Source organism: Peromyscus eremicus, chromosome 11 (assembly GCF_949786415.1).
Source record: "Peromyscus eremicus chromosome 11, PerEre_H2_v1, whole genome shotgun sequence".
Classification (NCBI taxonomy): Eukaryota; Metazoa; Chordata; class Mammalia; order Rodentia; family Cricetidae; genus Peromyscus; species Peromyscus eremicus.
Genome location: NC_081427.1, coordinates 25,379,109 through 25,399,281, shown reverse-complemented (window position 1 = coordinate 25,399,281; position 20,173 = coordinate 25,379,109). Strand labels below are relative to the sequence as shown.

Genomic DNA, 20,173 nt, shown 5'->3' with positions numbered 1-20,173 from the left:
AGTCATAAAACAAAGTCGGTGAAAATTGTCACCCATGCAAGATTAGACTATTATTAGTGTTCTAGGGTTAAATAACATTAGACTGTCTTGCTTCAAACATCAGTCAGGAGATATCTTGAGATAGATTACATATAAATAGGCTAAGTATTCTGAAATTTGACATTTGAATTTTAGACATGATTAACATTTAAAAACTCTACAATGCTTGGTTTTTCATGAAGTAATCATCAATGGCTTCAAGATGTTCTCAGGTACACCAATACAAGAGAAAGCTAATAACAACCTTTAAGGATTGGGTGAAAGGGAGCAGAAAACCATTTATGGGTTCAGTTGATCAGGAAATCTGATGGAGGAGTGTTTAGTTCTATTCTAAGTCATGAAGCCTTGGGCATCTGCAACTACCCAGACCAGTGGATAGAGAAGTGACCTTGGCCTCCAGGCTTTCTAAACAAACACAGAAGCACAAGGCTTAGTGAATGATGGTCTTTGCACAGTTTCTGGAAGGTAGTCTGATGCTGGGATACAAATACTCTTCAATGTCCGTTCTTCCTAGAACAGGGACAGTGTATTTTAAAATGGGCATGCTGCCATCGAAAATTTCCTTTATTTGAATTAATTTTTGCAGCAGTATTTGGGTAAACAAGTACACTACCAGCTGATGCTCAGGGCACATTTTGCCTGAGAAACTTGGGACGGCATCGAGAAGCCAGATGAACAGCGCCCTCCCTCCACAGCTTGGTTGGGTGTGTGGTAGCCAGAAAAGCGGGCTGGATTTGGCCTCGCTCATCTTTCATGGTACACCAGAAGGCCACAGGACACTGGTTTGTGCAGTTCTGGTTTGAGTGCCCGCATACCCCACTCTCTGTGAGAAAAGCATAAAGACTGCAGGTAAGGCGAGCTCTGCATTCTCTTCTGAATTCAGCTGAAATCAAAGGAGGGACAGGGGAAGACAACTACGTTTTGATGGAAGCAGGAATGGTCCTCGACACCAAACTGCACACTTGTTCCGGGGGTCAGACCTACGGCAGGGCCTGGCATTCGGTCTGCACCGAAGTCACTGCTTTGCTTCTGCCTTCCGAGAATGCATCTTATGTCTGTGTCTGGTTGAGGCTTTCCTGTGTCCGTGTACATTTTATCTGTTATGACACCTTTGGAGTCAAGAAGGCCTGGCAAGAATGAGACAATGTCTCAGAGTGAGACTGTGGCCTGTGACACATACCTGGCATTGAAGGAAGTGGCAAGCTGATGAATAGTCCCTTTCACTCAAAATGAAAGCATTTGCTTTTACTAAGGCTCTTGACTGTATGGACCTGCACCAAGTAGGCTGACATCGGAATGGAATGGGAACTAAGCTATTTATTACCCCTGTGCCCACCCACCCCCAATCTCCTCACCATCCTGGCCCATTAGATGGTAAGGCTGCATCTTACCTGAGAAACCCCAGATGATACCAGGTGTGTGGGTAATTGCTGTAATAATGTTTGCAGATGACATTAGTCACCCAGTATGTTATCAGTCATTCCTGTTTGCCTTTTTCTCTACAAATACTCATCTGTTGAGGTTCAATTTCTTACTGCCCCAAGAAGCATTCTAGATGGGAACTCACATTTCTTTGGTTACTGTTCATGGTCACACATACGGTTCATTTAAATTCTGTGTCTTTGTCCTGTAGACTGGGGGTTACCAGCTCTTAAATCAACTTCAGGGCACACGTGGGGCTTTAACAGTGTGAGCCTTTTACCAGTAGGTGGCTCCCCTTACTAGTCTAAGTCCACACTGCAAAGGACAGAGGTACCCGGTCATTGAACATTTCCTTTGCAGACTCCATCCCTGGGGCGGACAGGCTGGTGAGCAGTTGCTGCAGGGGACTTGACATTTCCCATCGCAGCAAGGTCCAGCCCCTCCAGCTGTGGCAAACAGACCAGCACCTGCCCCCACCCACCAGTGATGCTCCTGCTGCCGCAGCATCCCTGGATTTTGTGTGTCCACTCACCTCTGATTGTGCCTTCGCTTCCTGAATGAGAGTAGAAATGGTAGATTTTGACCCCACCAACGATAAAACGGCCTGTAATTTCTGCTGGTCCCCCGCTGAGGCAAGGAGTTGATCCAAACTAAGTGAAAAATACATTTGAAGAAGGTTAGATATTAAAAAAAAAAAAAAAAAAAAAAAAAAAAAAGGAACCTTGCCATTTCGTAAGGACTCATCTGTGGGTGTTTTCTGACCTTCCAGCCTCCTGTTGGGCATAACTCCCCCTCCAGAGTAACCTTAGAATCCTGCGAGGCCAGCATGAATGTCCTTCACTGACAGTGGAGGATGTGAGTTTGGGGATCCCTCTAGGATATTAAGGGACCAGTGCCCGAGTTTAACAGACAACTTCTGATATGTTTACTTCAAGCGTTCAGAGTTTCGCACTTAACTCCAGCCGCTTTTGGAGACCCAGAGAGTCCCTGAGGCACAGCGTGCTGGTCCCCCCACCTCCCTTGCTTGGTACTCATGTCCTCAGAACCACACATTAGCAGGCATATGTGGCTTCCGGGGCTTTTTATGCTTCCAGGACTGCTACTGAAAATGCAGTGTGGCTGGGTGGTCGTGGGGCACGCCTTTAATCCCAGCACTCAGGAGGCAGGGGCAGACAGATCTCTGTGCACTCAAAGCCAGCCTGGTCCTCTCCCCCCCAAAAAAAAGAAAGATAGAAAAGAAAAAAGAAAATGCACTGTGGTCTGGATTGGATCCTGGAATAGAAAAGAACATTGGTGGAATCGATCCAGCTGAATCTGAAGTCTGGCTTTGGGCATATGGTTGGTTGTGGAGGGCTAAATCCTTATTTCTCACTAATGGACTAGAGTTGTGTAAGATGTTGATTAGGAAGAGCTGGGGAGATATAGCATGGGGACCCTCCCCCCTTATTACTTTTGCATCTTTTTTTTTTTTTTTTTTAATAAACCTAAAAGTCTTCTCAATGGAAGCAGGCCGGTTCACATAAAAGGGGAGGGTACTCACCTCACCGACCAGCTTCTTCCGGAAGGCAGGGCCCGCACGGGTTCATCCCCTTCCTTGGCTCCAGCGGGTACTATAGGCTCACTGGTTGGAGAGCTGTTTCCTCCTGGGTAGGCTCTGGTCCTACCATTTGTAGGACATGGGAGGGAGGCTGGTCCGTCCAGGCCTGGATGGCCTCGAGCTGGGGAGCCGGCCGGAGAGGTAGCCGGGGAACCAGGTGACCTTCTGGGGATGATTTCCAGCTGGGTTCTGAAGAGCACGGTGCCTGGACCAGCAGAGTAGTCCTCCCCACCACACAGCTTGTCCAGGTCTGGCATGCTCAAGGCTCTCAGCTCCTGGAGCTTGGATCGGGACACAGGGGAAGGCTGGGCGTGGCGCACTGAGGACTTGTTCCTCTTCACGGGTGAGGCTGGGGTCACTGTTGAGGTGGGGATTCCCACGGGGACAAGTGATTTCTTTGGGTCTGAGCTGGGGCCCTTGTGGCTAGGCTCTGGTGGATTCTGCCTGGAGACAGTCAGCGTCGTGCTGGACGGGGACTTGGTCATCTGCGGAAGGAGGCTGATGGCTTCACTCGGACTTTCACTGCAGGAACTGAGGCTTCTTCTCAGGGACCTTGCTGTCACATCACTGGGGTGGCTGAGGCTCCCTGAAGGGATGCTGCCAGATGACCGTCTGCCAATGGGAGGCTTGGAGTTCACAGCTAAGAATGGGGATGTTGTAGATTTGGCTGCAGGCCGGTCAGAATTGGCCAGGTTCTCGAAAGACTTGATCCTCTGCTTTACAGAGAAAAACGAGGTAGATTCATGGGGCCAACTCTGCTCATGGCAGTAATGTCTCCTGGTGGCTTTGACTTTGTCTGGGATGGGGCAGCTCGCCTCAGGGACAGCACCGCCATCCCCGCCATCCATTGGCGGCAGGTTCTTTGCCGTTTCCAGCAGAGGCTTCACACTGTACATACCCTGTCCATTAGTCATGCCTTTGGCTGTCTTTGCCTCCGAGAGACTGACACTCGTCCCAGGGACCTGGGGGTCCTGAGGCGAGCGACTTGGGCTGGGTGGGGAAGGACCTTCTCGTCCAAAGTGGCTTGAGAACTGAGCTGGCATGGAGTAAGTCCTGGTGGCTGGCCTGGGTGTGAAGTAGGGTTGCTCCTCTCCCCCAGGGCCCATGGGTACACCATTCCTGGGCACCCCTAGGGAGGCTGGCATCTGGCTTGATCGGCCCTGGGAGGAATCTGGCGTTTTAGCAGGGGAGGAGGCTGGTTTGGCCATGCCCAAGGACCTGCGCATTTCCCGCTCCACCTGGGAGGTGTGAGAGGGAGGAGGGGGTGGGTGTTTTGGGGATGATCCTGCTGACGGCCAGAGGCTGATTCCACTCTTTTCCTGACAGCCGCTCTGGGTCAAGAACCCTCCCTGTCTGTCACTGTCAGGTGGCTTGTCACCACATGCATTCTTTGGCATTCTTTCAGAAGAAATATCAACTATTTTCAGCGGGTTCATCTTTTCGAGGGGATCATTAGTGTTTTCACTTCCTTTCTCACCGATCCCCCGGGGCTGGGCTGCTTCTGACACCACCAAGTCCACTTGGCTGAGCGTGAACTGCTTGCCCTGTCTGACCCCCGCCAAGGCCATGCTGCTCCTTGGTGCTGTGGGGCTGGCTGACCCAGAGTCACCCTGGGGCACCTTGCCCTCTGCTCCACACCCAGGGGACCTGGAAGTGGTTGGACAGCTTGTGTCAGATTCCGAGGAGATAGCCACGTGGAACCTACCGCTTGCACTTTGCTCAGGGAGAGTCTTGGGGGAGGTCAGGGGTAAAGTCAAGGTTCGGATGCTGGTGTCTGACGCCGAGGTCCTCGGTGACCCAGAGGCAGCCAGGGGTGGCTTGCCCTCAGATATGCTCTGGGGAGGCTTGGGGGTATCCACAGGAGTGTTGCTCGGCTCTTCTTGGTCAGCTCTGTGGAGCCGGTGTGATGCTGCCTTAGAAAGCATTTTATGGGAGGCCTGAGGGGAAATCAAGGTCTTCCTGTGATCGGTCCCATTAGCCTTCCCAGAGCTGGCCACAGGGGCCTCAGGCCCCACTTTGCTTTTGCCATTCAGTTTCTTCAGCTTAGGGCCGTACTTGGGTTTCTGACAGTTACTTAGTGTTTCCACTGGGCTTTTCTTGGGCAGGTCTTTGTTTTCCGGACCCTTGTGCAGTGGAGGAGGACTCTTAGGCACAGCCACCCCCTTGCTGTGGCTGGTGCAGCCCGGACTCGTAGGCAGCATCAATGACTGTTCCTTCTCAGATTTGCTTTGCGAATGTGTACCCTGGCCATTTTTATTTATTTCTTTAAACCAGGCCATGATGGGCTTCCTGGAGATGGTTTTTGGTTTCTGTAGTAAGTCATCCAGGTTGCGATTCTCGGCGATGTGTAGGTTTGCCAAGACAGCCTCCCCATTCTTGGGGCCCTCGGCACCCAGGGTGTACACACTGTGCATCACGCTAGCAGCAACTGCTTCTTGGTGTGGGGTCCCCCCATCCAGCAGGTCACGTTCCAAGCCATTTACCATGGTTGGGCTCCTAAGCGCCAAGGGCGGGTTGTGACCACGGCTGGTCATTTCAGAAGACTGACTGTCTCCCATGAGTGAGCTCTTGCTCATGGTGGGGGCCATGGTTTCTTCTGTGCGTAAGGACCCGTGGCTCTGTGAAGCATTTATGCCCACCCGCGTCTCGTGCTCCGGAGAGCTCGCATCCAGGAAGGACAATGGCTGGGAAGAGCTTGGGGTGGCAGTGTGGGAGGGGCCCGGCAAGAAGCAGGCTTTTTCACAGGAGTCTCCCACCGGCTCCCTCAGAGCACTGTGCTGGAGTGGTAGAACTCGATGGAGCGCAGCCTGGGCAGGGGGATGGGCAGTCACCGGGGTGGCAGGGCAACCACCCGCGGCGCAGATTTCTATCTGCTCGTCCTCAGACTCACTAGTACCTGCCTTGGGAGAGGACCCGTGAGGATGGGGAGGTGACCAGCTCTTCCCGGCAGCTGCTTGTGGGGCTTCGGCAAGAGACTCGGGGTCCGAAGATGAGTCTTCGGCGTCACCATACATGGATGAGAGAGATGGTTCTGTGCTGTCCCCCGGGCCCGACGGGGAGATACTGTCTTCATGGAAATTGCTAAAATTTCTGGAGTAGTTGTTCAAAAAGTTCTTGTTCACAGCAAAATGTTTGTCAGGGTGGATGGAATCCAAAACGGAAGGCTGGGAGGCCCACTGTGGGGGCGGGGGTGAGCCTGTGCCCCCAGCCTTCGCTGGGGAGGATGTCTGGTCACTCCTGACTGTCTGGGCGTGGTGGGAACTGCCATCCCCAGCTCCTTCCGGTGGCCGGTCCTTAAAATTGCCTGGGTGAGACCTGCGGTCTGCTTTCTGAGAAGACTGTGACCTTGCCTCAGAGGCTGCCCTGATGAAGTTGTCAATGTCTGTCACGGGGCTCTCTCTGCTCCCTGACAGGGTCCTGTCCGTAGCCACTGGCAGAGAGGGGCTGGCACCTGACGTCTTCCCAGACACACAAGCTCTATCTTCAAGCTGAGCACCATCCTTGAAGCTTTTAGGTGTGCAGAGTCCCGTTGTTTCCAAGGCCCTGGTGGGCCCTCGGCTCCTTTCTTGGGACATAAGGGAGACATGAGGGACGGCAGTAGCTGGTGTTGCTCCTGTGCTCACGGGGACAGCTGCTCTCTTGGTGTTGGGAGAGCTGTCCCCAGGTACAGCCCGAGTCCTGCTGAAGTCAGGAGGAGCCAAGGCCTTGTCCCTGGGACCCGTGTTCTGCTCTCTGGCTGGTTTCACTTTAGATATGCCCTGGGACTCAGGCTCCGTGGTCCTGGGAGGCACAGGCTGGCCGACGTGCTGCTCTGTGACTGTGGAGGTCTTGCCGCAGTCAGGGTGAGCTTCCCTGTTCTTCCCTGGGGAAAGGTGGGCTGAGGAGCCATCCCGTCCTGTATAGGGTGGGAGAGGAGATGAAAGGAGAAGGGTAAGCAAACAGAAGCCCTCTAGAGTTCTCGAAAAGTATAAATAACCTCAGTGTTGTTTCTCAGACATTCCACAGCCTACATATATACCTTCTGGTTTTTCTGGTTTTGTCTCTCCAATTGCAGAGTGCTCAAAGCTAACAGCCACCACCCTACTTTAATGGTCTTAAAATAACTCAGACAAACAGGAAGTATGGACATTTAAACGTGCCCATGTCTCTGTTTGCTTTCAGACAGGAGACACCAGAAATCCCCTGCTTGGATTTCTTGACCCGAGCACCTCTGGCGGCAGAAGCTCTGGGAAGAGAGATGCCGTTGGTCTCACTCCTTAGACTAGACTGGGCAGAGCTTTCCTGTCCTGTCCTGTCCTGTCCTGTCCTGGCAACTGTCTGGTCATGAGTGACTTTAGCCTCAGATTGCACCAACAGTCGAACCTCCAGACTCCAGAGGCTTACTTTTTCCATCCGCCTTTTGAGATGGTCTCTCTGTAGAGCCCCGTTGACCCTCGTGACTCAGCCTCCAAGACAGGCCTGTGCCCACCGCACACTTAGCCAAAAGGCTTGCTTTTTTAGCACAGGCGACGACAGGGGAATGGCAGAATGCTCCAGGTGGGGTCCCCACTGACATGGAGCTCTAGCTCTGCCTTTGACATGATTTGGAGAAGCAGGAGATTGAAAAGCCAGGAAAACCCCAGCAGTGGAGGGAGCTTGAGAGGGGCCCAGGAGGGATAGTTTGGTCCAAGTGGTGAGGAGAACAACAGGTCAAGAGCAGAGAGGCACAGGAAGCTCTGAGGTGCAGGGAGAGGGAGCGGAGGGGGAAGCCAAGTCCCTGAGCAGCTCTGAGAGCCACTCTGTCCTGGAGGTGTCCCCTTGGAGAGCCTTGCGAGCGCACTCTCCTGGGCTAATCTCCCTTTGACATGTATCATCTTGAGGTGGGGAAACAGGCTCAGACCCATGAGAAGTCTTGGCTTGAGAAGTGTTACCCAAAATGTTAAGTTCCTCTCACATCTCCCCTATGAAATCATCAATTGGTTTTTTGGTTATTTGAGACAGGGTTTGTCTGTGTAGCCCTGGCTGTCCTAGAACTCTCTCTGTAGACCAGGCTGGCCTTGAACTCAGAGATCCTCCAATCTCTGCCTCCAGAGTGCTGGGATTAAAGGCCCGTGCCACCACTGCCCGGCTATCAGTTGTTTTTTGGGACAAAGTCCGGTTCAGGTTGGCCTTGAACTTGCTATGTAGCCAAGGGCAACCTTGAACTTCTGGTCTCGTCACTGCCCTGCTCTGAAATGCTGAGATTACAGGTCTGCACCTCTGTGCCCAGTTTATGTGGCACGGGGGTGGGGGATGTGTGTGTCAGACCCAGGGCCTTGTACATGCTAGGCAAGCCCCTCTCCCAACCAATTCAGCGCCATACCGAATGACTGGATTCTAACTACCATGTTTCTTTTTCTTTTTGGTGGTACTAAGCATTTGAACCTAGCAAGCTCTCCACCACTGAACTCTGTCCTCGGCACTCTCTTTTCCTTAAGACATGGTCTCACTATGTAGCCTTGGCTAGCCAGGCTAGCCTTACACTCAAGAGATCTGTTTCTGTCTCCTGAGCGCTGGGATTAAATCTTGGTAGCACTGATGTAGCTAGCCCAGTCTCTCTTTAAAAAAATTTTAAAAATTAGCCAGGCGGTGGTGGCACACACCTTTAACCCTAGCACTCGGGAGGCAGGTGGATCTCTGTGAGTTCGAGGCCAGCCTGGGCTACAGAGTGAGTTCCAGGAAAGGCTCCAAAGCTACACAGAGAAACCCTGTCTTGAAAAAAACTAAAACACAAACATTTAAAAATGACATCTATTTGCTATGTGTGTGTATGTGTGTGGGTAGACTATGGTGTGCATGTGCAGGTCAGAGAACAGCTTATAGGCGCTGTCTCTCTCCTTCTACCATGTAAGTATTGGGGATTGGACTCAGGTAGTCAGCTTTGCTGGCAAGCACCCTCCATACCTGTGCCTCTGAACTCTTAAACATAATGTCCTTACTTCTGCTGACACCAAATACAGGGAAAAGCAGCAGTGTGACAAGAGGAAGTGACTCAAAGGCTAGTGTGTGTGTGTGTGTGTGTGTGTGTGTGTGTGTGTGTATGCGTGCGCGCGCTCACACACACGTGTAGAGGGTGGTTCAGAGGACAACTTGGGGTATGCTCTCTCCTTTCACTATGTGGGCTCAGGCATCTAACCCACGAGCCATGTCTCTGGCTGTAAAAGGCCATGTGACAGTTTCAGATTTGCTCACTAAACATTCCCTAACAGGTAATTTTTATTTTTATGCAGTTTTTGTTGGTGAGCTGGGTGACTGCCAAGTGTGTATCATCAGATATTTTTGTTTGTTATTTTGAGACAGGTTCTCACGTATGCCAGGCTAACCTTGAACTGACTACATATCAGAGGATGACCTTGAATTCCTGAGCCTCCTTCCGAGTGTTCAAATTCCCAAAGTGTAAGCCACCACAACCAATCCGTGTGACGCTGGGGATCCAAGCCAAGGCTTCATGCACCCACAAAAGCACTCCACCAACTGGGCCCCGGCCCCAGCCTCTCATTCTCTTTGAGGGAGATGACATTATCTGGAGGCGACCCTTGGACTACCTTTCAAAATAAGGCTTCATTTGGAAGCCCCACCAAATGTCCACTAAAGGGCACATCCTCAGCGTGGAGGTCTTCTGGGATGAGGGTGTTAGCTTCCTCCTAGAGCAGGCTCTGTCACCAGGGCTCAGCAGGACCTGCCATGCCACACCTGTTATGCAGGAGCCCTGCTGACATGGTAGCTGCTTGGACACCGCCTTCTGTGGGCATCTGAGGCTAAGAAGTGTGGTAGGTACCACACTGAGAAGAGAAACAGCACATGACCCTGACTGATACCAAACCCGTTGTTCACATGACAGGACCAAGAGGACACACAGAAGGGCAGCAATGGAGATTTCCTCTGGGGGCTCTGGCAACTTGAAAACTTCCTTCTCAGTTGGGTCAAAAACTCCTAATTTTCATAATAAAGACAACCAACTGCCTTTCATTATGGGGCTAGCAACAAATAGAGTGTCTACACTCCCTACACCTCTTCAGGCTTTTCTCACAGCAGCTGCGGTGAGTCCTTGGAAGGTTTTGCCCTTGCTCCTGGTTTTAAGAGTGGCCAACTAAGAGACCTAGTCACTGTCTGGGCTGTAGGTCAGCCCTCATGGCCAGCAGAGCTATAGTTGGGTGGCGTGTTCCTGCATACAACGACAAATTAGTCTTTCTTCTTTTTTGAAAACGATCTCAGGAAAATTGTGTGTGCCTGTACATAACTTACTGAATACATGCTAGGCATATACATTCTTTTTTCATTGTTTTTTTCAAGACAGGGTTTCTCTGTTTAACAGTCCTGGCTGTCCTGGATCTTGCTCTGTAGACCAGGCTGGCCTCGAACTCACAGAGATCCACTTGTCTCTGCCTCCCGAGTGCTGGGATTAAAGGTGTGTGCCACCACCGCCTGGTGGCGTGTACATTCTTTTTTTTTTTTTTTTTTTTTTTTTTTTTTTTAGTTTTTCGAGACAGGGTTTCTCTGTGTAGCTTTGCGCCTTTCCTGGGACTCACTTGTTAGCCCAGGCTGGCCTCGAACTCACAGAGATCCGCCTGCCTCTGCCTCCCAAGTGCTGGGATTAAAGGTGTGCACCACCACCGCCCGGTGGCATGTACATTCTTATGTGATTTTTTTCCTTAGGAAAAATCACATGTGCTCATACACATAATGCATACTGTTTTACTAGACAGTGCTTTGAACAGTACACACCGACAAACCTCCCAGATGCCTCAGAGTCGTGAGGCCGGCAACTGAGGATTAGCGTGACTTGCTAGGAGTCACTGCTTCTTTCATAGCTTGGGTTCGGACCTGGCCTGGGTATGATGTCCATGTGCTTCTTGCCTTGTGTCATTTTTAGACATGTTCCAAGAATCAGAACTTCAAAAACTTAGTTATTTTTAATATGTGTGTGTATGTGTGGGCCCATGGTGTCGTGGCTCATGTGTGGAGGTCAGAGGACATTCTGTAAGGAGTCAGCTCCCTCCTACCATATGGGTCCCAGGAGTTGAATTCAAATCTTCAGGCTTGGCAGCAAGAATCTTTACCTGCCGAGTCACCTCATGGGCCCAAAAATCAGAATTTTTTTTTTTTAAGGTAAAGAGTTCCTTCTTTTATCAATTATGTGTTTTGGGATCTTTCCTTTAAAAAAAAAAGTTAAGATTTTTAAAGAATATTTTTTCTGTACACTGGAAAGCAGTTAAGCTATTTATGATAAAATTAGAAGGAAGAAGGTCCATGCTAACATTCAAGGTCTCTGCTGGCCCCCTTTAACTGAAAAAGAGAATGGAAACACCACAAAAAAGACAGAAACCCTAAAAATTATAGGAATCATTTAATTTAATATGTGGGTCAAACACTTCAGGTATACCTCCAAAGCCCTAGAGGGCGCCAGAGCATTATCACACCAACTCTCTCAGTCTCCTTGCATTGAGAAATCAATGATAACCAGCACAGTACGTTTCCAGGTGACTTATATGTTAATTAAATATAGCACGTGTATTGTTACGTATTAAACATCATCAGTTCCTGGCACTTGTATTTACTGGCTGCTCCTTTCTCTAAGGCTTATTACTTGGTGGGAATTCCAGAGAGGACAGACACCCGCAGAGGGCTGGAAGCACAGACTGAACAGAGGGAGAAGTACCAGGGAACACAGAACAGATGTCTTTTCTTTGGCCCTGGGGCTGGGAGACTAAATGCCTCTCTGGTCCAAAGAGCTTGCCTGTCTAAACACCTCCTCAAGGCACAAACCCCTCAGGACTAGGAAAATTAGCCTGTCTAGAATAATTTCTTGAGTGGATAGATTTTCTGCATGGTTTCAAATTAGGAGGAGATTGGTTTTGTTGATAAAAAGAAAGTAATCTTTTGCTTCTTCAATTTGGAGGGCAATATAGGATCCCAGGAGAACGTCCGGACAGTTGTTCTACAGAACGTATACTCTTAGGATGTACATGGGCATTGACTGGTCTCAAATGAAGGCTATTTTGAAAGGTGCCATCCTGAACTGCCTCCATGGACCTTCATCTTCCACAAATGGAACCCCATTTAAGTTAATATGCTTAGCAGTAAAGTCAAATTGCTAATGAAAATTGTCCTTTTAACATTTATTCAATAGCGAGTGATTGTGAACTGAACCTGAAAGATGGAGCAGAATCCATGCATGGTAACAGACTCATCACTGACTGAGGGAGGAGGAGCTACTGAGTGCTTTGGGGGTCTGCATTTTTTTCTGTGAGCAGTCAACAGTGTGTAGGTAGAAGATAGGTGTGGTGGTGTGTGCCTGGGATTCATGCACCCAGGACCCACGGCGCAGCACGCTCACAAGTTCCAGGCCGGCACAGGCAATAAAATGAGACTTTGTCTCAAAAAAATGCGTGAGGTGGATATTCTACACTTCCAAATTTTAAATCTGGAGGACATCCCAGAGCTGGTGAGATGGCTCAGTGGATAGAGGCACCTGCTGCCTGCCTTCAGACCTGAGTTCAATCCCCAGGAGAGAACTGGCTATGGGAAATTGCCCTGTGACCTTGGCACGAGCACACACACACACACACACCTACACACACACACACACATATACATGTACACATCTACACACACACACACACACACACACACACAGTAAATAAAATGTAATAAAAATTTTATGGGACTGCATTGATTGACAAGGGAGCTATCCAATTTTTCTATTACCACAGACCACCAACACTTCAGTGGCTATCAGGCCATTACAGTAATTACCAGCCGCTAGAAGTTTCCCCTTCCACTGAGAAAGCAGGGACGTCACTTAATTCAGCTTGACTTAAAAAAAAAAAAAAAAAGAATCTCAAGATGGAGGTGGCTGTGATTTCTGCTTCCATGCAGTCAGTCCGTCTCTCATCATGCTTAGGTAGTTTTCCCTATGTTATTATTTATTTACTTCTTACTTTTCCTTGTGGAGGTTTTTACTGCCATTTCTCGGTGCACTTGATCTCATACAAGTAGACTATGGAGATTCTGATGTGGAGGGGAATCCATTCCTTATGTCTCATCTGTGTCCCAAAGTGAAGACCAAACATGGATTCACTCAACATGGAATGCACATGAGGGTGTGGGGGATGTGGGAGGGCGGGCTAAGCACAGTGATCAAGGACAGCGATTCCATGAGGTCAACATCTAAATATAGATTTCCGTCAGCAGTTTTTCTTTCCTCCTCAAAATCATCTTCTTGCAATACTTATCCCTGACTCTCAATGGCACCAACAATAACACGGTCTTACCAGTCTCAGGGTGTGGCTCACACTCTGGTGCAGCTCCCTGCAGGCTCTCTGTGGGGAGTCCAGTGTTTGGGTGGCATAGGGTACGGGCTGGTCCACAGTTGGTGGGGACATATCTGTCCCCCGGGGTGGGATTTCCCCAAAGTTCCTGGCACAATGAGAAGCAGAAGCCACGTTAATAGCTTTCCAGGGTTTCTGCATCCTAAGACAGGTAGAGGAAGATCAGTGTGGGAGCGGGTACCTAAGTCAGTGTCATCAGGAGAGGAAGATCAGTGTGGGATCGGGTACCTAAGTCAGTGTCATCAGGAGAGGAAGATCAGTGTGGGAGCGGGTACCTAAGTCAGCGTCATCAGGAGAGGAAGATCAGTGTGGGAGCGGGTACCTAAGTCAGCATCATCAGGAGAGGGAGATCAGTGTGGGAGCGGGTACCTAAGTCAGCATCATCAGGAGAGGGAGATCAGTGTGGGAGCGGGTACCTAAGTCAGCATCATCAGGAGAGGAAGATCAGTGTGGGAGCGGGCACCTAAGTCAGCATCGTTAGTAGAGGAAGATCAGTGTGGGAGCGGGTACCTAAGTCAGCATCATCAGGAGAGGGAGATCAGTGTGGGAGCGGGTACCTAAGTCAGCATCATCAGGAGAGGAAGATCAGTGTGGGAGTGGGCACCTAAGTCAGCATCGTTAGTAGAGGAAGATCAGTGTGGGAGCGGGTACCTAAGTCAGCATCATCAGGAGAGGGAGATCAGTGTGGGAGCGGGTACCTAAGTCAGCATCATCAGGAGAGGAAGATCAGTGTGGGAGCGGGCACCTAAGTCAGCATCGTTAGTAGAGGAAGATCAGTGTGGGAGCGGGTACCTAAGTCAGCATCATCAGGAGAGGGAGATCAGTGTGGGAGCGGGTACCTAAGTCAGCATCATCAGGAGAGGGAGATCAGTGTGGGAGCGGGTACCTAAGTCAGCATCATCAGGAGAGGGAGATCAGTGTGGGAGCGGGTACCTAAGTCAGCATCATCAGGAGAGGGAGATCAGTGTGGGAGCGGGTACCTAAGTCAGCATCATCAGGAGAGGGAGATCAGTGTGGGAGCAGGTACCTAAGTCAGCGTCGTTAGTAGAGGGAGATCAGGCCGGCAGCTGGTAGATCCAGGCTCTGGCTTCTCATCCCTAAGCCTCAGGTTTTTTAACTTCCAAATGGGGATAAGAAGACTTGCCAAATCTCAGAAGTTTTAAAGAAAAGATGGTGAAATGAGAATTGTGATAAAGACAGCAGGTAAGGTTTATAGAGGTGGAAGGCACCGCCTAACATTGTGTAAGGATAGCCAAGACTGTAAAATCAATTCCTCAGTTTGATGGTGAGGGAGAGGGCAAATCGGGAGAAGTGAAACCCGTATGTGATATTCCTAGGTTTCCCTTAGGCAAAGGGTCAATGACTTTATCTTCTTTTCTTCTATGGAATACTCAGCATAAAAACAAATTTAAAACTCACTAAAAAGCCCAGTCATATTTACTCGAAATTAATCCACTGAGTTGGTGCATCATAAAGTGGCCCAAAGGTGGTAGGGGGGTGGGGTGGCGTGGGGGGCTGTGAGGTGTAACGTGTCTTTCACAACTCTTGTTAAACTCATCTCGCAAGTGTCTAGCTCAGTTTCCGTTTCCCGGTAAGAGAGAAATGAAACGCACGGGCATCAGAAGAGGGTGGAGCTGGACAGAGCGGGAGTGGGGAGTGCTCCTCACTTACGGGTTTTAAAACAGGTAATTTTAGCTCAACACAAAGTTCTAACCAGGACCGAGGACAAGGCTAAGAGTGCTCGCCATGCACACACGAGGACCTGTAAGTTCAGATCCCAGCATCCACGTCGAAATGTGAGGCGGTCCTGCCTGCCGCCCCGGCATCGGAGCTGCGGGGTGGGTCACTGGCGCTCACTAGTTGCCACCTTAGCTGAAAATCAGCATGCTCCGGTTTAGTGAAAGGACTCAGTCTCAAGGGAAGAAGACAGGCAGCCACAGAGCCCTCCCCTAACCTACGTATATGCCCATGGGAGTAAATACCTACACACCTACACACACACACACACACACACACGCACGCACGCACGCACGCACGCACGCACGCACGCACACACGCACGCACGCGCACGCACGCACGCACGCACACACACACACACACGCACGCACGCACACGCACACGCACGCACGCACACGCACACGCACGCACGCACGCACGCACACACGCACGCACACACACACACACACGCACGCACACGCACGCACGCACGCGCACACACACACGCACGCACGCGCACACACGCATGCACGCACGCACGCGCGCACACACACACCAACAACAACTACCACATCATGAAAATTTTTTAAATTTTAAATATGCTTCTCATATCTGAGAATGTCTTACAGTGAATGAGACATTCTACTTTCTTTTTTCATAAAGTCAAATTTTAGAACCAAAATTTTTATGAGAAAAACATTTTACATAAAAATATTACCCAAAAGCGCCCCAATCCCCATTTAAAAAAAAATATTTATTTTTGGTTTTTCAAGACAGGGTTTCTCTGTGTTGCCCTCGCTGTCCTGGAACTTGCTCTGCAGACCAGGCTAACTTTGAACTCAGAGTTCTGCCTGCCTATTCTTCCTGGTGCTGGGATTAAAGGCGTTCGCTACCACCCCTCTACCCATTTAAAAGGTTCATTTATTTTTATGTGTATGAGTGTTTGCCAGGTATATGTCTGTGCACCTCACACCCTTGGAAGCTAGGAGAGGGCGTTGGATCCCCTGGGGCTGAAGTTACAGAGGGTTGTAAGCCAACATGCCAGTGCTGGGAACTGAACCTGGGTCCTCTGGCAGAGTATCCAGTGCTCTTAACCATTGAGCCATCTCTCCAGCCACTCAAAAGTTCTTTTCTTTTCTTTCTTTTTTTTTTTAAGATTTATTTATTTAATGTCCATGCATGTACAACATTATGCCAGAGAGGGCATCAGATCCCACTGTAGGTGGTTGGCTGTGAGCCACCATGTGGGTGCTGGGAATTGAACTCAGGACCTCTGGAAGAGCAGCCAGTGCTCTTAACCACTGAGCCATCTCTCCAGCCCGACTCAAAAGTTCTTACTGCAAATATTTCAAACTTATAAAGTCTCAGGCTGGGATGGCTCAGTGGGTAAAAGCACTTGCCTCCAAGCCCGACGACCTCAGTTTGATCCCTGGGGTCTGCAGAGAGAGAGAGGAGAGAGGACTGAGGCCCTCAAGCTGGCCTCTGACTGCTACACATGCAGCATGGCACATGTGTGATTGAGTGAGAGCAAGAGGGAGATGAGACAGAGACGGAGAGACAGAATGTGCACACATTAGATACAATTAGAAAGTATACACCCCCCTGCTTTGTGTTTGTGTTAACCAAGGATCTCATTTGTAGCCCTGTCTAATCAGGACTGCTAGCATGACAGATATGTGACACCATATTTGGCAAGAACTAATTTTAATAGATATGAGTAATTATGAGTAAAAATCCTGATCTGGCCTTCTACAGCTGTCTAAAACTTGAGGGTGAGCCAGTGTATGGGGAGGGATAGGGTGCTGGGGACCGAACCCAGGACGGTGTATCTGCATATGTGCAGGGCCAGCACTGTGCCACAGAGCTATGCCTCCTGCCCAGATGGTATTTTCTAAAAGGAAAGAACATACCCACTAATGGCATGGATCATAAAGCATGTGCTGCTTGGAGGTCAATACAATTTTAAAAAAGTATATGTATGTATATATATATATATGCTCTACATGTATCCCTGCATGCCAGAAGAGAGCACCAGATCCTATTACAGGTGGTTGTGAGCCACCATGTGGTAGCTGGGAATTGAACTCAGAACCTCTGGAAGAGCAGCTAGTGCTCTTAACTGCTGAGCCATCTCTCCAGCCCCCGTAAATATAATTTTTGAGGAAAGGAGAAAATGTGAGTGCATAAGGTTAAGAAAAAAAAAAAAAAGACTTCTAACTCATACAGATTTTACGACTTCGTATTTTCTGGGTCTATTTACATATCCACTTTAAATCACAATAAACTATCTTCATTAATAAGGCCTTAAAATCATCTCAGTTTCTTTGCTCAGAAACTGAACAATTTCTTTTTTCCTCTTTGCTAGAGAAGAGATATTACTGAAAAAAATTAAGTGAACAATTAGCTAATAACACACAAGCAATTAGTTATACTAATTAATTTGCATCCACTGTGGTGGATTGTAAGTTTTGAATGGACACAGCCCTGTTATTTTGTGTGACAATTTCTCAGTCTTTCTTTCTTTCTTTCTTTCTTTCTTTCTTTCTTTCTTTCTTTCTTTCTTTCTTTCTTTCTTTCTTTCTTTCTTTTTTTCCTTCTTTCTTTCTTTTTCTTTTTTTGAGACAAGGTCTAGTTATGTAGCCAGAGCTAGCCCCACACTCATTAATTCACCTGCCTTTACCTCCTGAGTGCTAGGATCACAGGCATGTGCCGCCATGTCTGCCTTCACATGATGTGAAAGGTCTAAGTAGCTCTAATCGCATGCAATCCCTTGTAGGGATCTTGAAAATCATCAAGGACCACTCATGACCTCATCAGCTGGACAGAATGACAGTTAACATCTGCTGGTCACACCCATCAGCCAACCAAGACAGAAAGCAACCCCCTGCCTCACAGCCCAGAGAATCAAGGCCCAGGAAGGTTCAATGACTTGTGCCAACCCGTCAGTGAAGTCGGCCCCAGGCCCAGGGCTTTACTGCCCCCATTCCACAATGCCTTCCCATCATCACTGCTGGCCCTGTGCCCTGTAAGGGAGTGAGCACATCTCTTTAGCTGAGTGATCTCATGACTAATAAACAGCCTGCCACCATAGTAATGGGCACCCATTAAATGACTGTTGAAAGATAACCAGCCACTGCCACCCTCTCATCCAGCTTACCCTGTGCCTTACAAAGCACCCTGTAGGCGTTCACACAATATTCAGACTTAACGGAAAAGTGAGTCATTTACCTTCTCTGCAGCTCCACTCGGCTGATGATGGTCAGTGATGGCATCTTTCATGGATGGAACCTGGATTGTCAAGTCCTGACCACACGGTCCGTTGGCTGCTCCACTTGGGGCTTCAACATCAGACCTCTTGTAATGTGGGCTGATCCTGGCCACAGGCTTGTGTCTGGGCACCAGATTTTCATTCTTCTGTGGTGGGGAGGTGGGGTGTTCTGGGCTCCTTGGGCTCTGGGTGTCTACAGGGACTCTGTATTCCAGCTTCGGGGAACTTCTTGACCCTGACAGCTCCTTTCTCCCAGAGACTCCAGGTCCACTCTTGGGGGTTTCTACAGACCCTGGCAGGCTGGCTGCCTTAGGAGGAGTACCCACCATTCCATCAGGGATGCTGTGCTCTAAGTAGAGCGAGCTGCCGAGGAGAGGCACAGAGCAGGCCTTGCTGACCAGCGGTTTCTGGGGTCCTTCCTCCTGCTTGCTCACATCGACGCTTTTGGAAGAGGCTGTCAAGGCCGGCCTCGTGTCAACCTCTAGCAGAGGCCTGCTGGGGTCTGGGAGGACTCCTGGGAGTGAAATGCAGTCCCCCTCACCATCAAAGTCCTCCTCATCGCTGGCATCATTGCTGTCATAGCAGCGAACCCTCCTCTGGCGGAGGAGGGGGTTCCTGAGGACCTGTGGGCTTCCAGGGAGACTGGCTTGCCTGGCCACTGTCACTTGCTTGTGTAAGAGCCCAGAGGGCCTCTGGCTTCCAAGTGTCACAAGGCTGTTGGCCCTGGCTTTCCCTGGCTCCTTGTGAGCTGCAACGGGAGGAGAGAGAAGAGGCAGACAAAAACCAGGTTTCCAGTCTGGCCTGACTTTATAACCTTAAAGAAATAAATCCCGGTGTTTGCTCTTCCAAGCACACCCGCTCGATCAAAAGTCTGCCTTGTCCAGACACCTCAAACAAACAAACAAACAATAGTCCTGTCACTGTACATACGCACTTCTGAATTTACACACACCAGGCACGACCTCTGGCCACTGGACATCCATGTAAACAACGTGGTTTTCTGTGGTCCAGACAGCAAGGGCAGCCAGCCTACTGCTTCTACTTTTATTCTGCCCCTCCCCCCATTTTTGTACACACAGATATATGTATTGCTACATTTACACACACATATCTTTGCGTGTGTGCTGGAGAAGTGTGTGTGTTTGAGTGTGAATGCAGGGGAGCAGGCACACATTTGTATATGGGCAGAGGTTGGAGCACATCCTTGGGTGTAAGTCCTTGCTTTCCATCTGGTTGGAGACAGGGCGTCCTGGTTTTCGCCATTGCACATGGCAGGCTGGCTGACCTGAAAATACCCAAGGATTCTCCTGCCTGCCTCCTATCTCTCTGTACTGGGATTCCAGATGTCTGCCTTAATGTGGCATCTAGGATCCAAACTTCATCCTTATACTCATTAACCACTGAGCCATCTTCTCATCCTTAAGAACAACAACAAAACCCAACTCTAGGTTCTTTAACTTGAATGGCGTGATTTCTAGGGGTGAAGAATTTCTAGTTCAGCTTCATCTTGTCTCCCCAGTTGTTGAGGGTCTGGCCGAAATGCTGAGAACTCCTCTCTACCAGGTAACAGGGATGGCATGTACCTCACATCTGTGTTCTCATCACCCAAGGTCCCTCCCTACCTGGAGCAAAAGAGTGTGGTCCACAGCCCAAGCTGTCTACTTGTCAAGGTAAAGGGCATCTTTGAGGCACAGCATGCATGTGACTGCAAATCTTTCTTTTCTTTTTCTTTTTTCCAAGACAGGGTTTCTCTGTGTAGCTTTGCGCATTTCCTGGAACTCA

At 49.5% G+C, this 20,173-nt stretch overlaps 1 protein-coding gene across 1 annotated transcript in view; it reads right to left on the bottom strand.

The window, feature by feature from the left end:
• Pdzd2 (PDZ domain containing 2) overlaps positions 1 to 20,173 on the bottom strand; it is a 222,995-nt gene that overhangs the window by 9,377 nt on the left and 193,445 nt on the right. Inside the window, exons 17-20 of the mRNA XM_059276087.1 lie at positions 18,352 to 19,139; positions 13,351 to 13,495; positions 3,002 to 6,953; positions 1,994 to 2,111 (exon numbers count right to left, since the gene is read on the bottom strand). Coding sequence (XP_059132070.1) covers positions 1,994 to 2,111; positions 3,002 to 6,953; positions 13,351 to 13,495; positions 18,352 to 19,139 — 5,003 coding nt within the window. The remainder of the gene's footprint in view (positions 1 to 1,993; positions 2,112 to 3,001; positions 6,954 to 13,350; positions 13,496 to 18,351; positions 19,140 to 20,173) is intronic.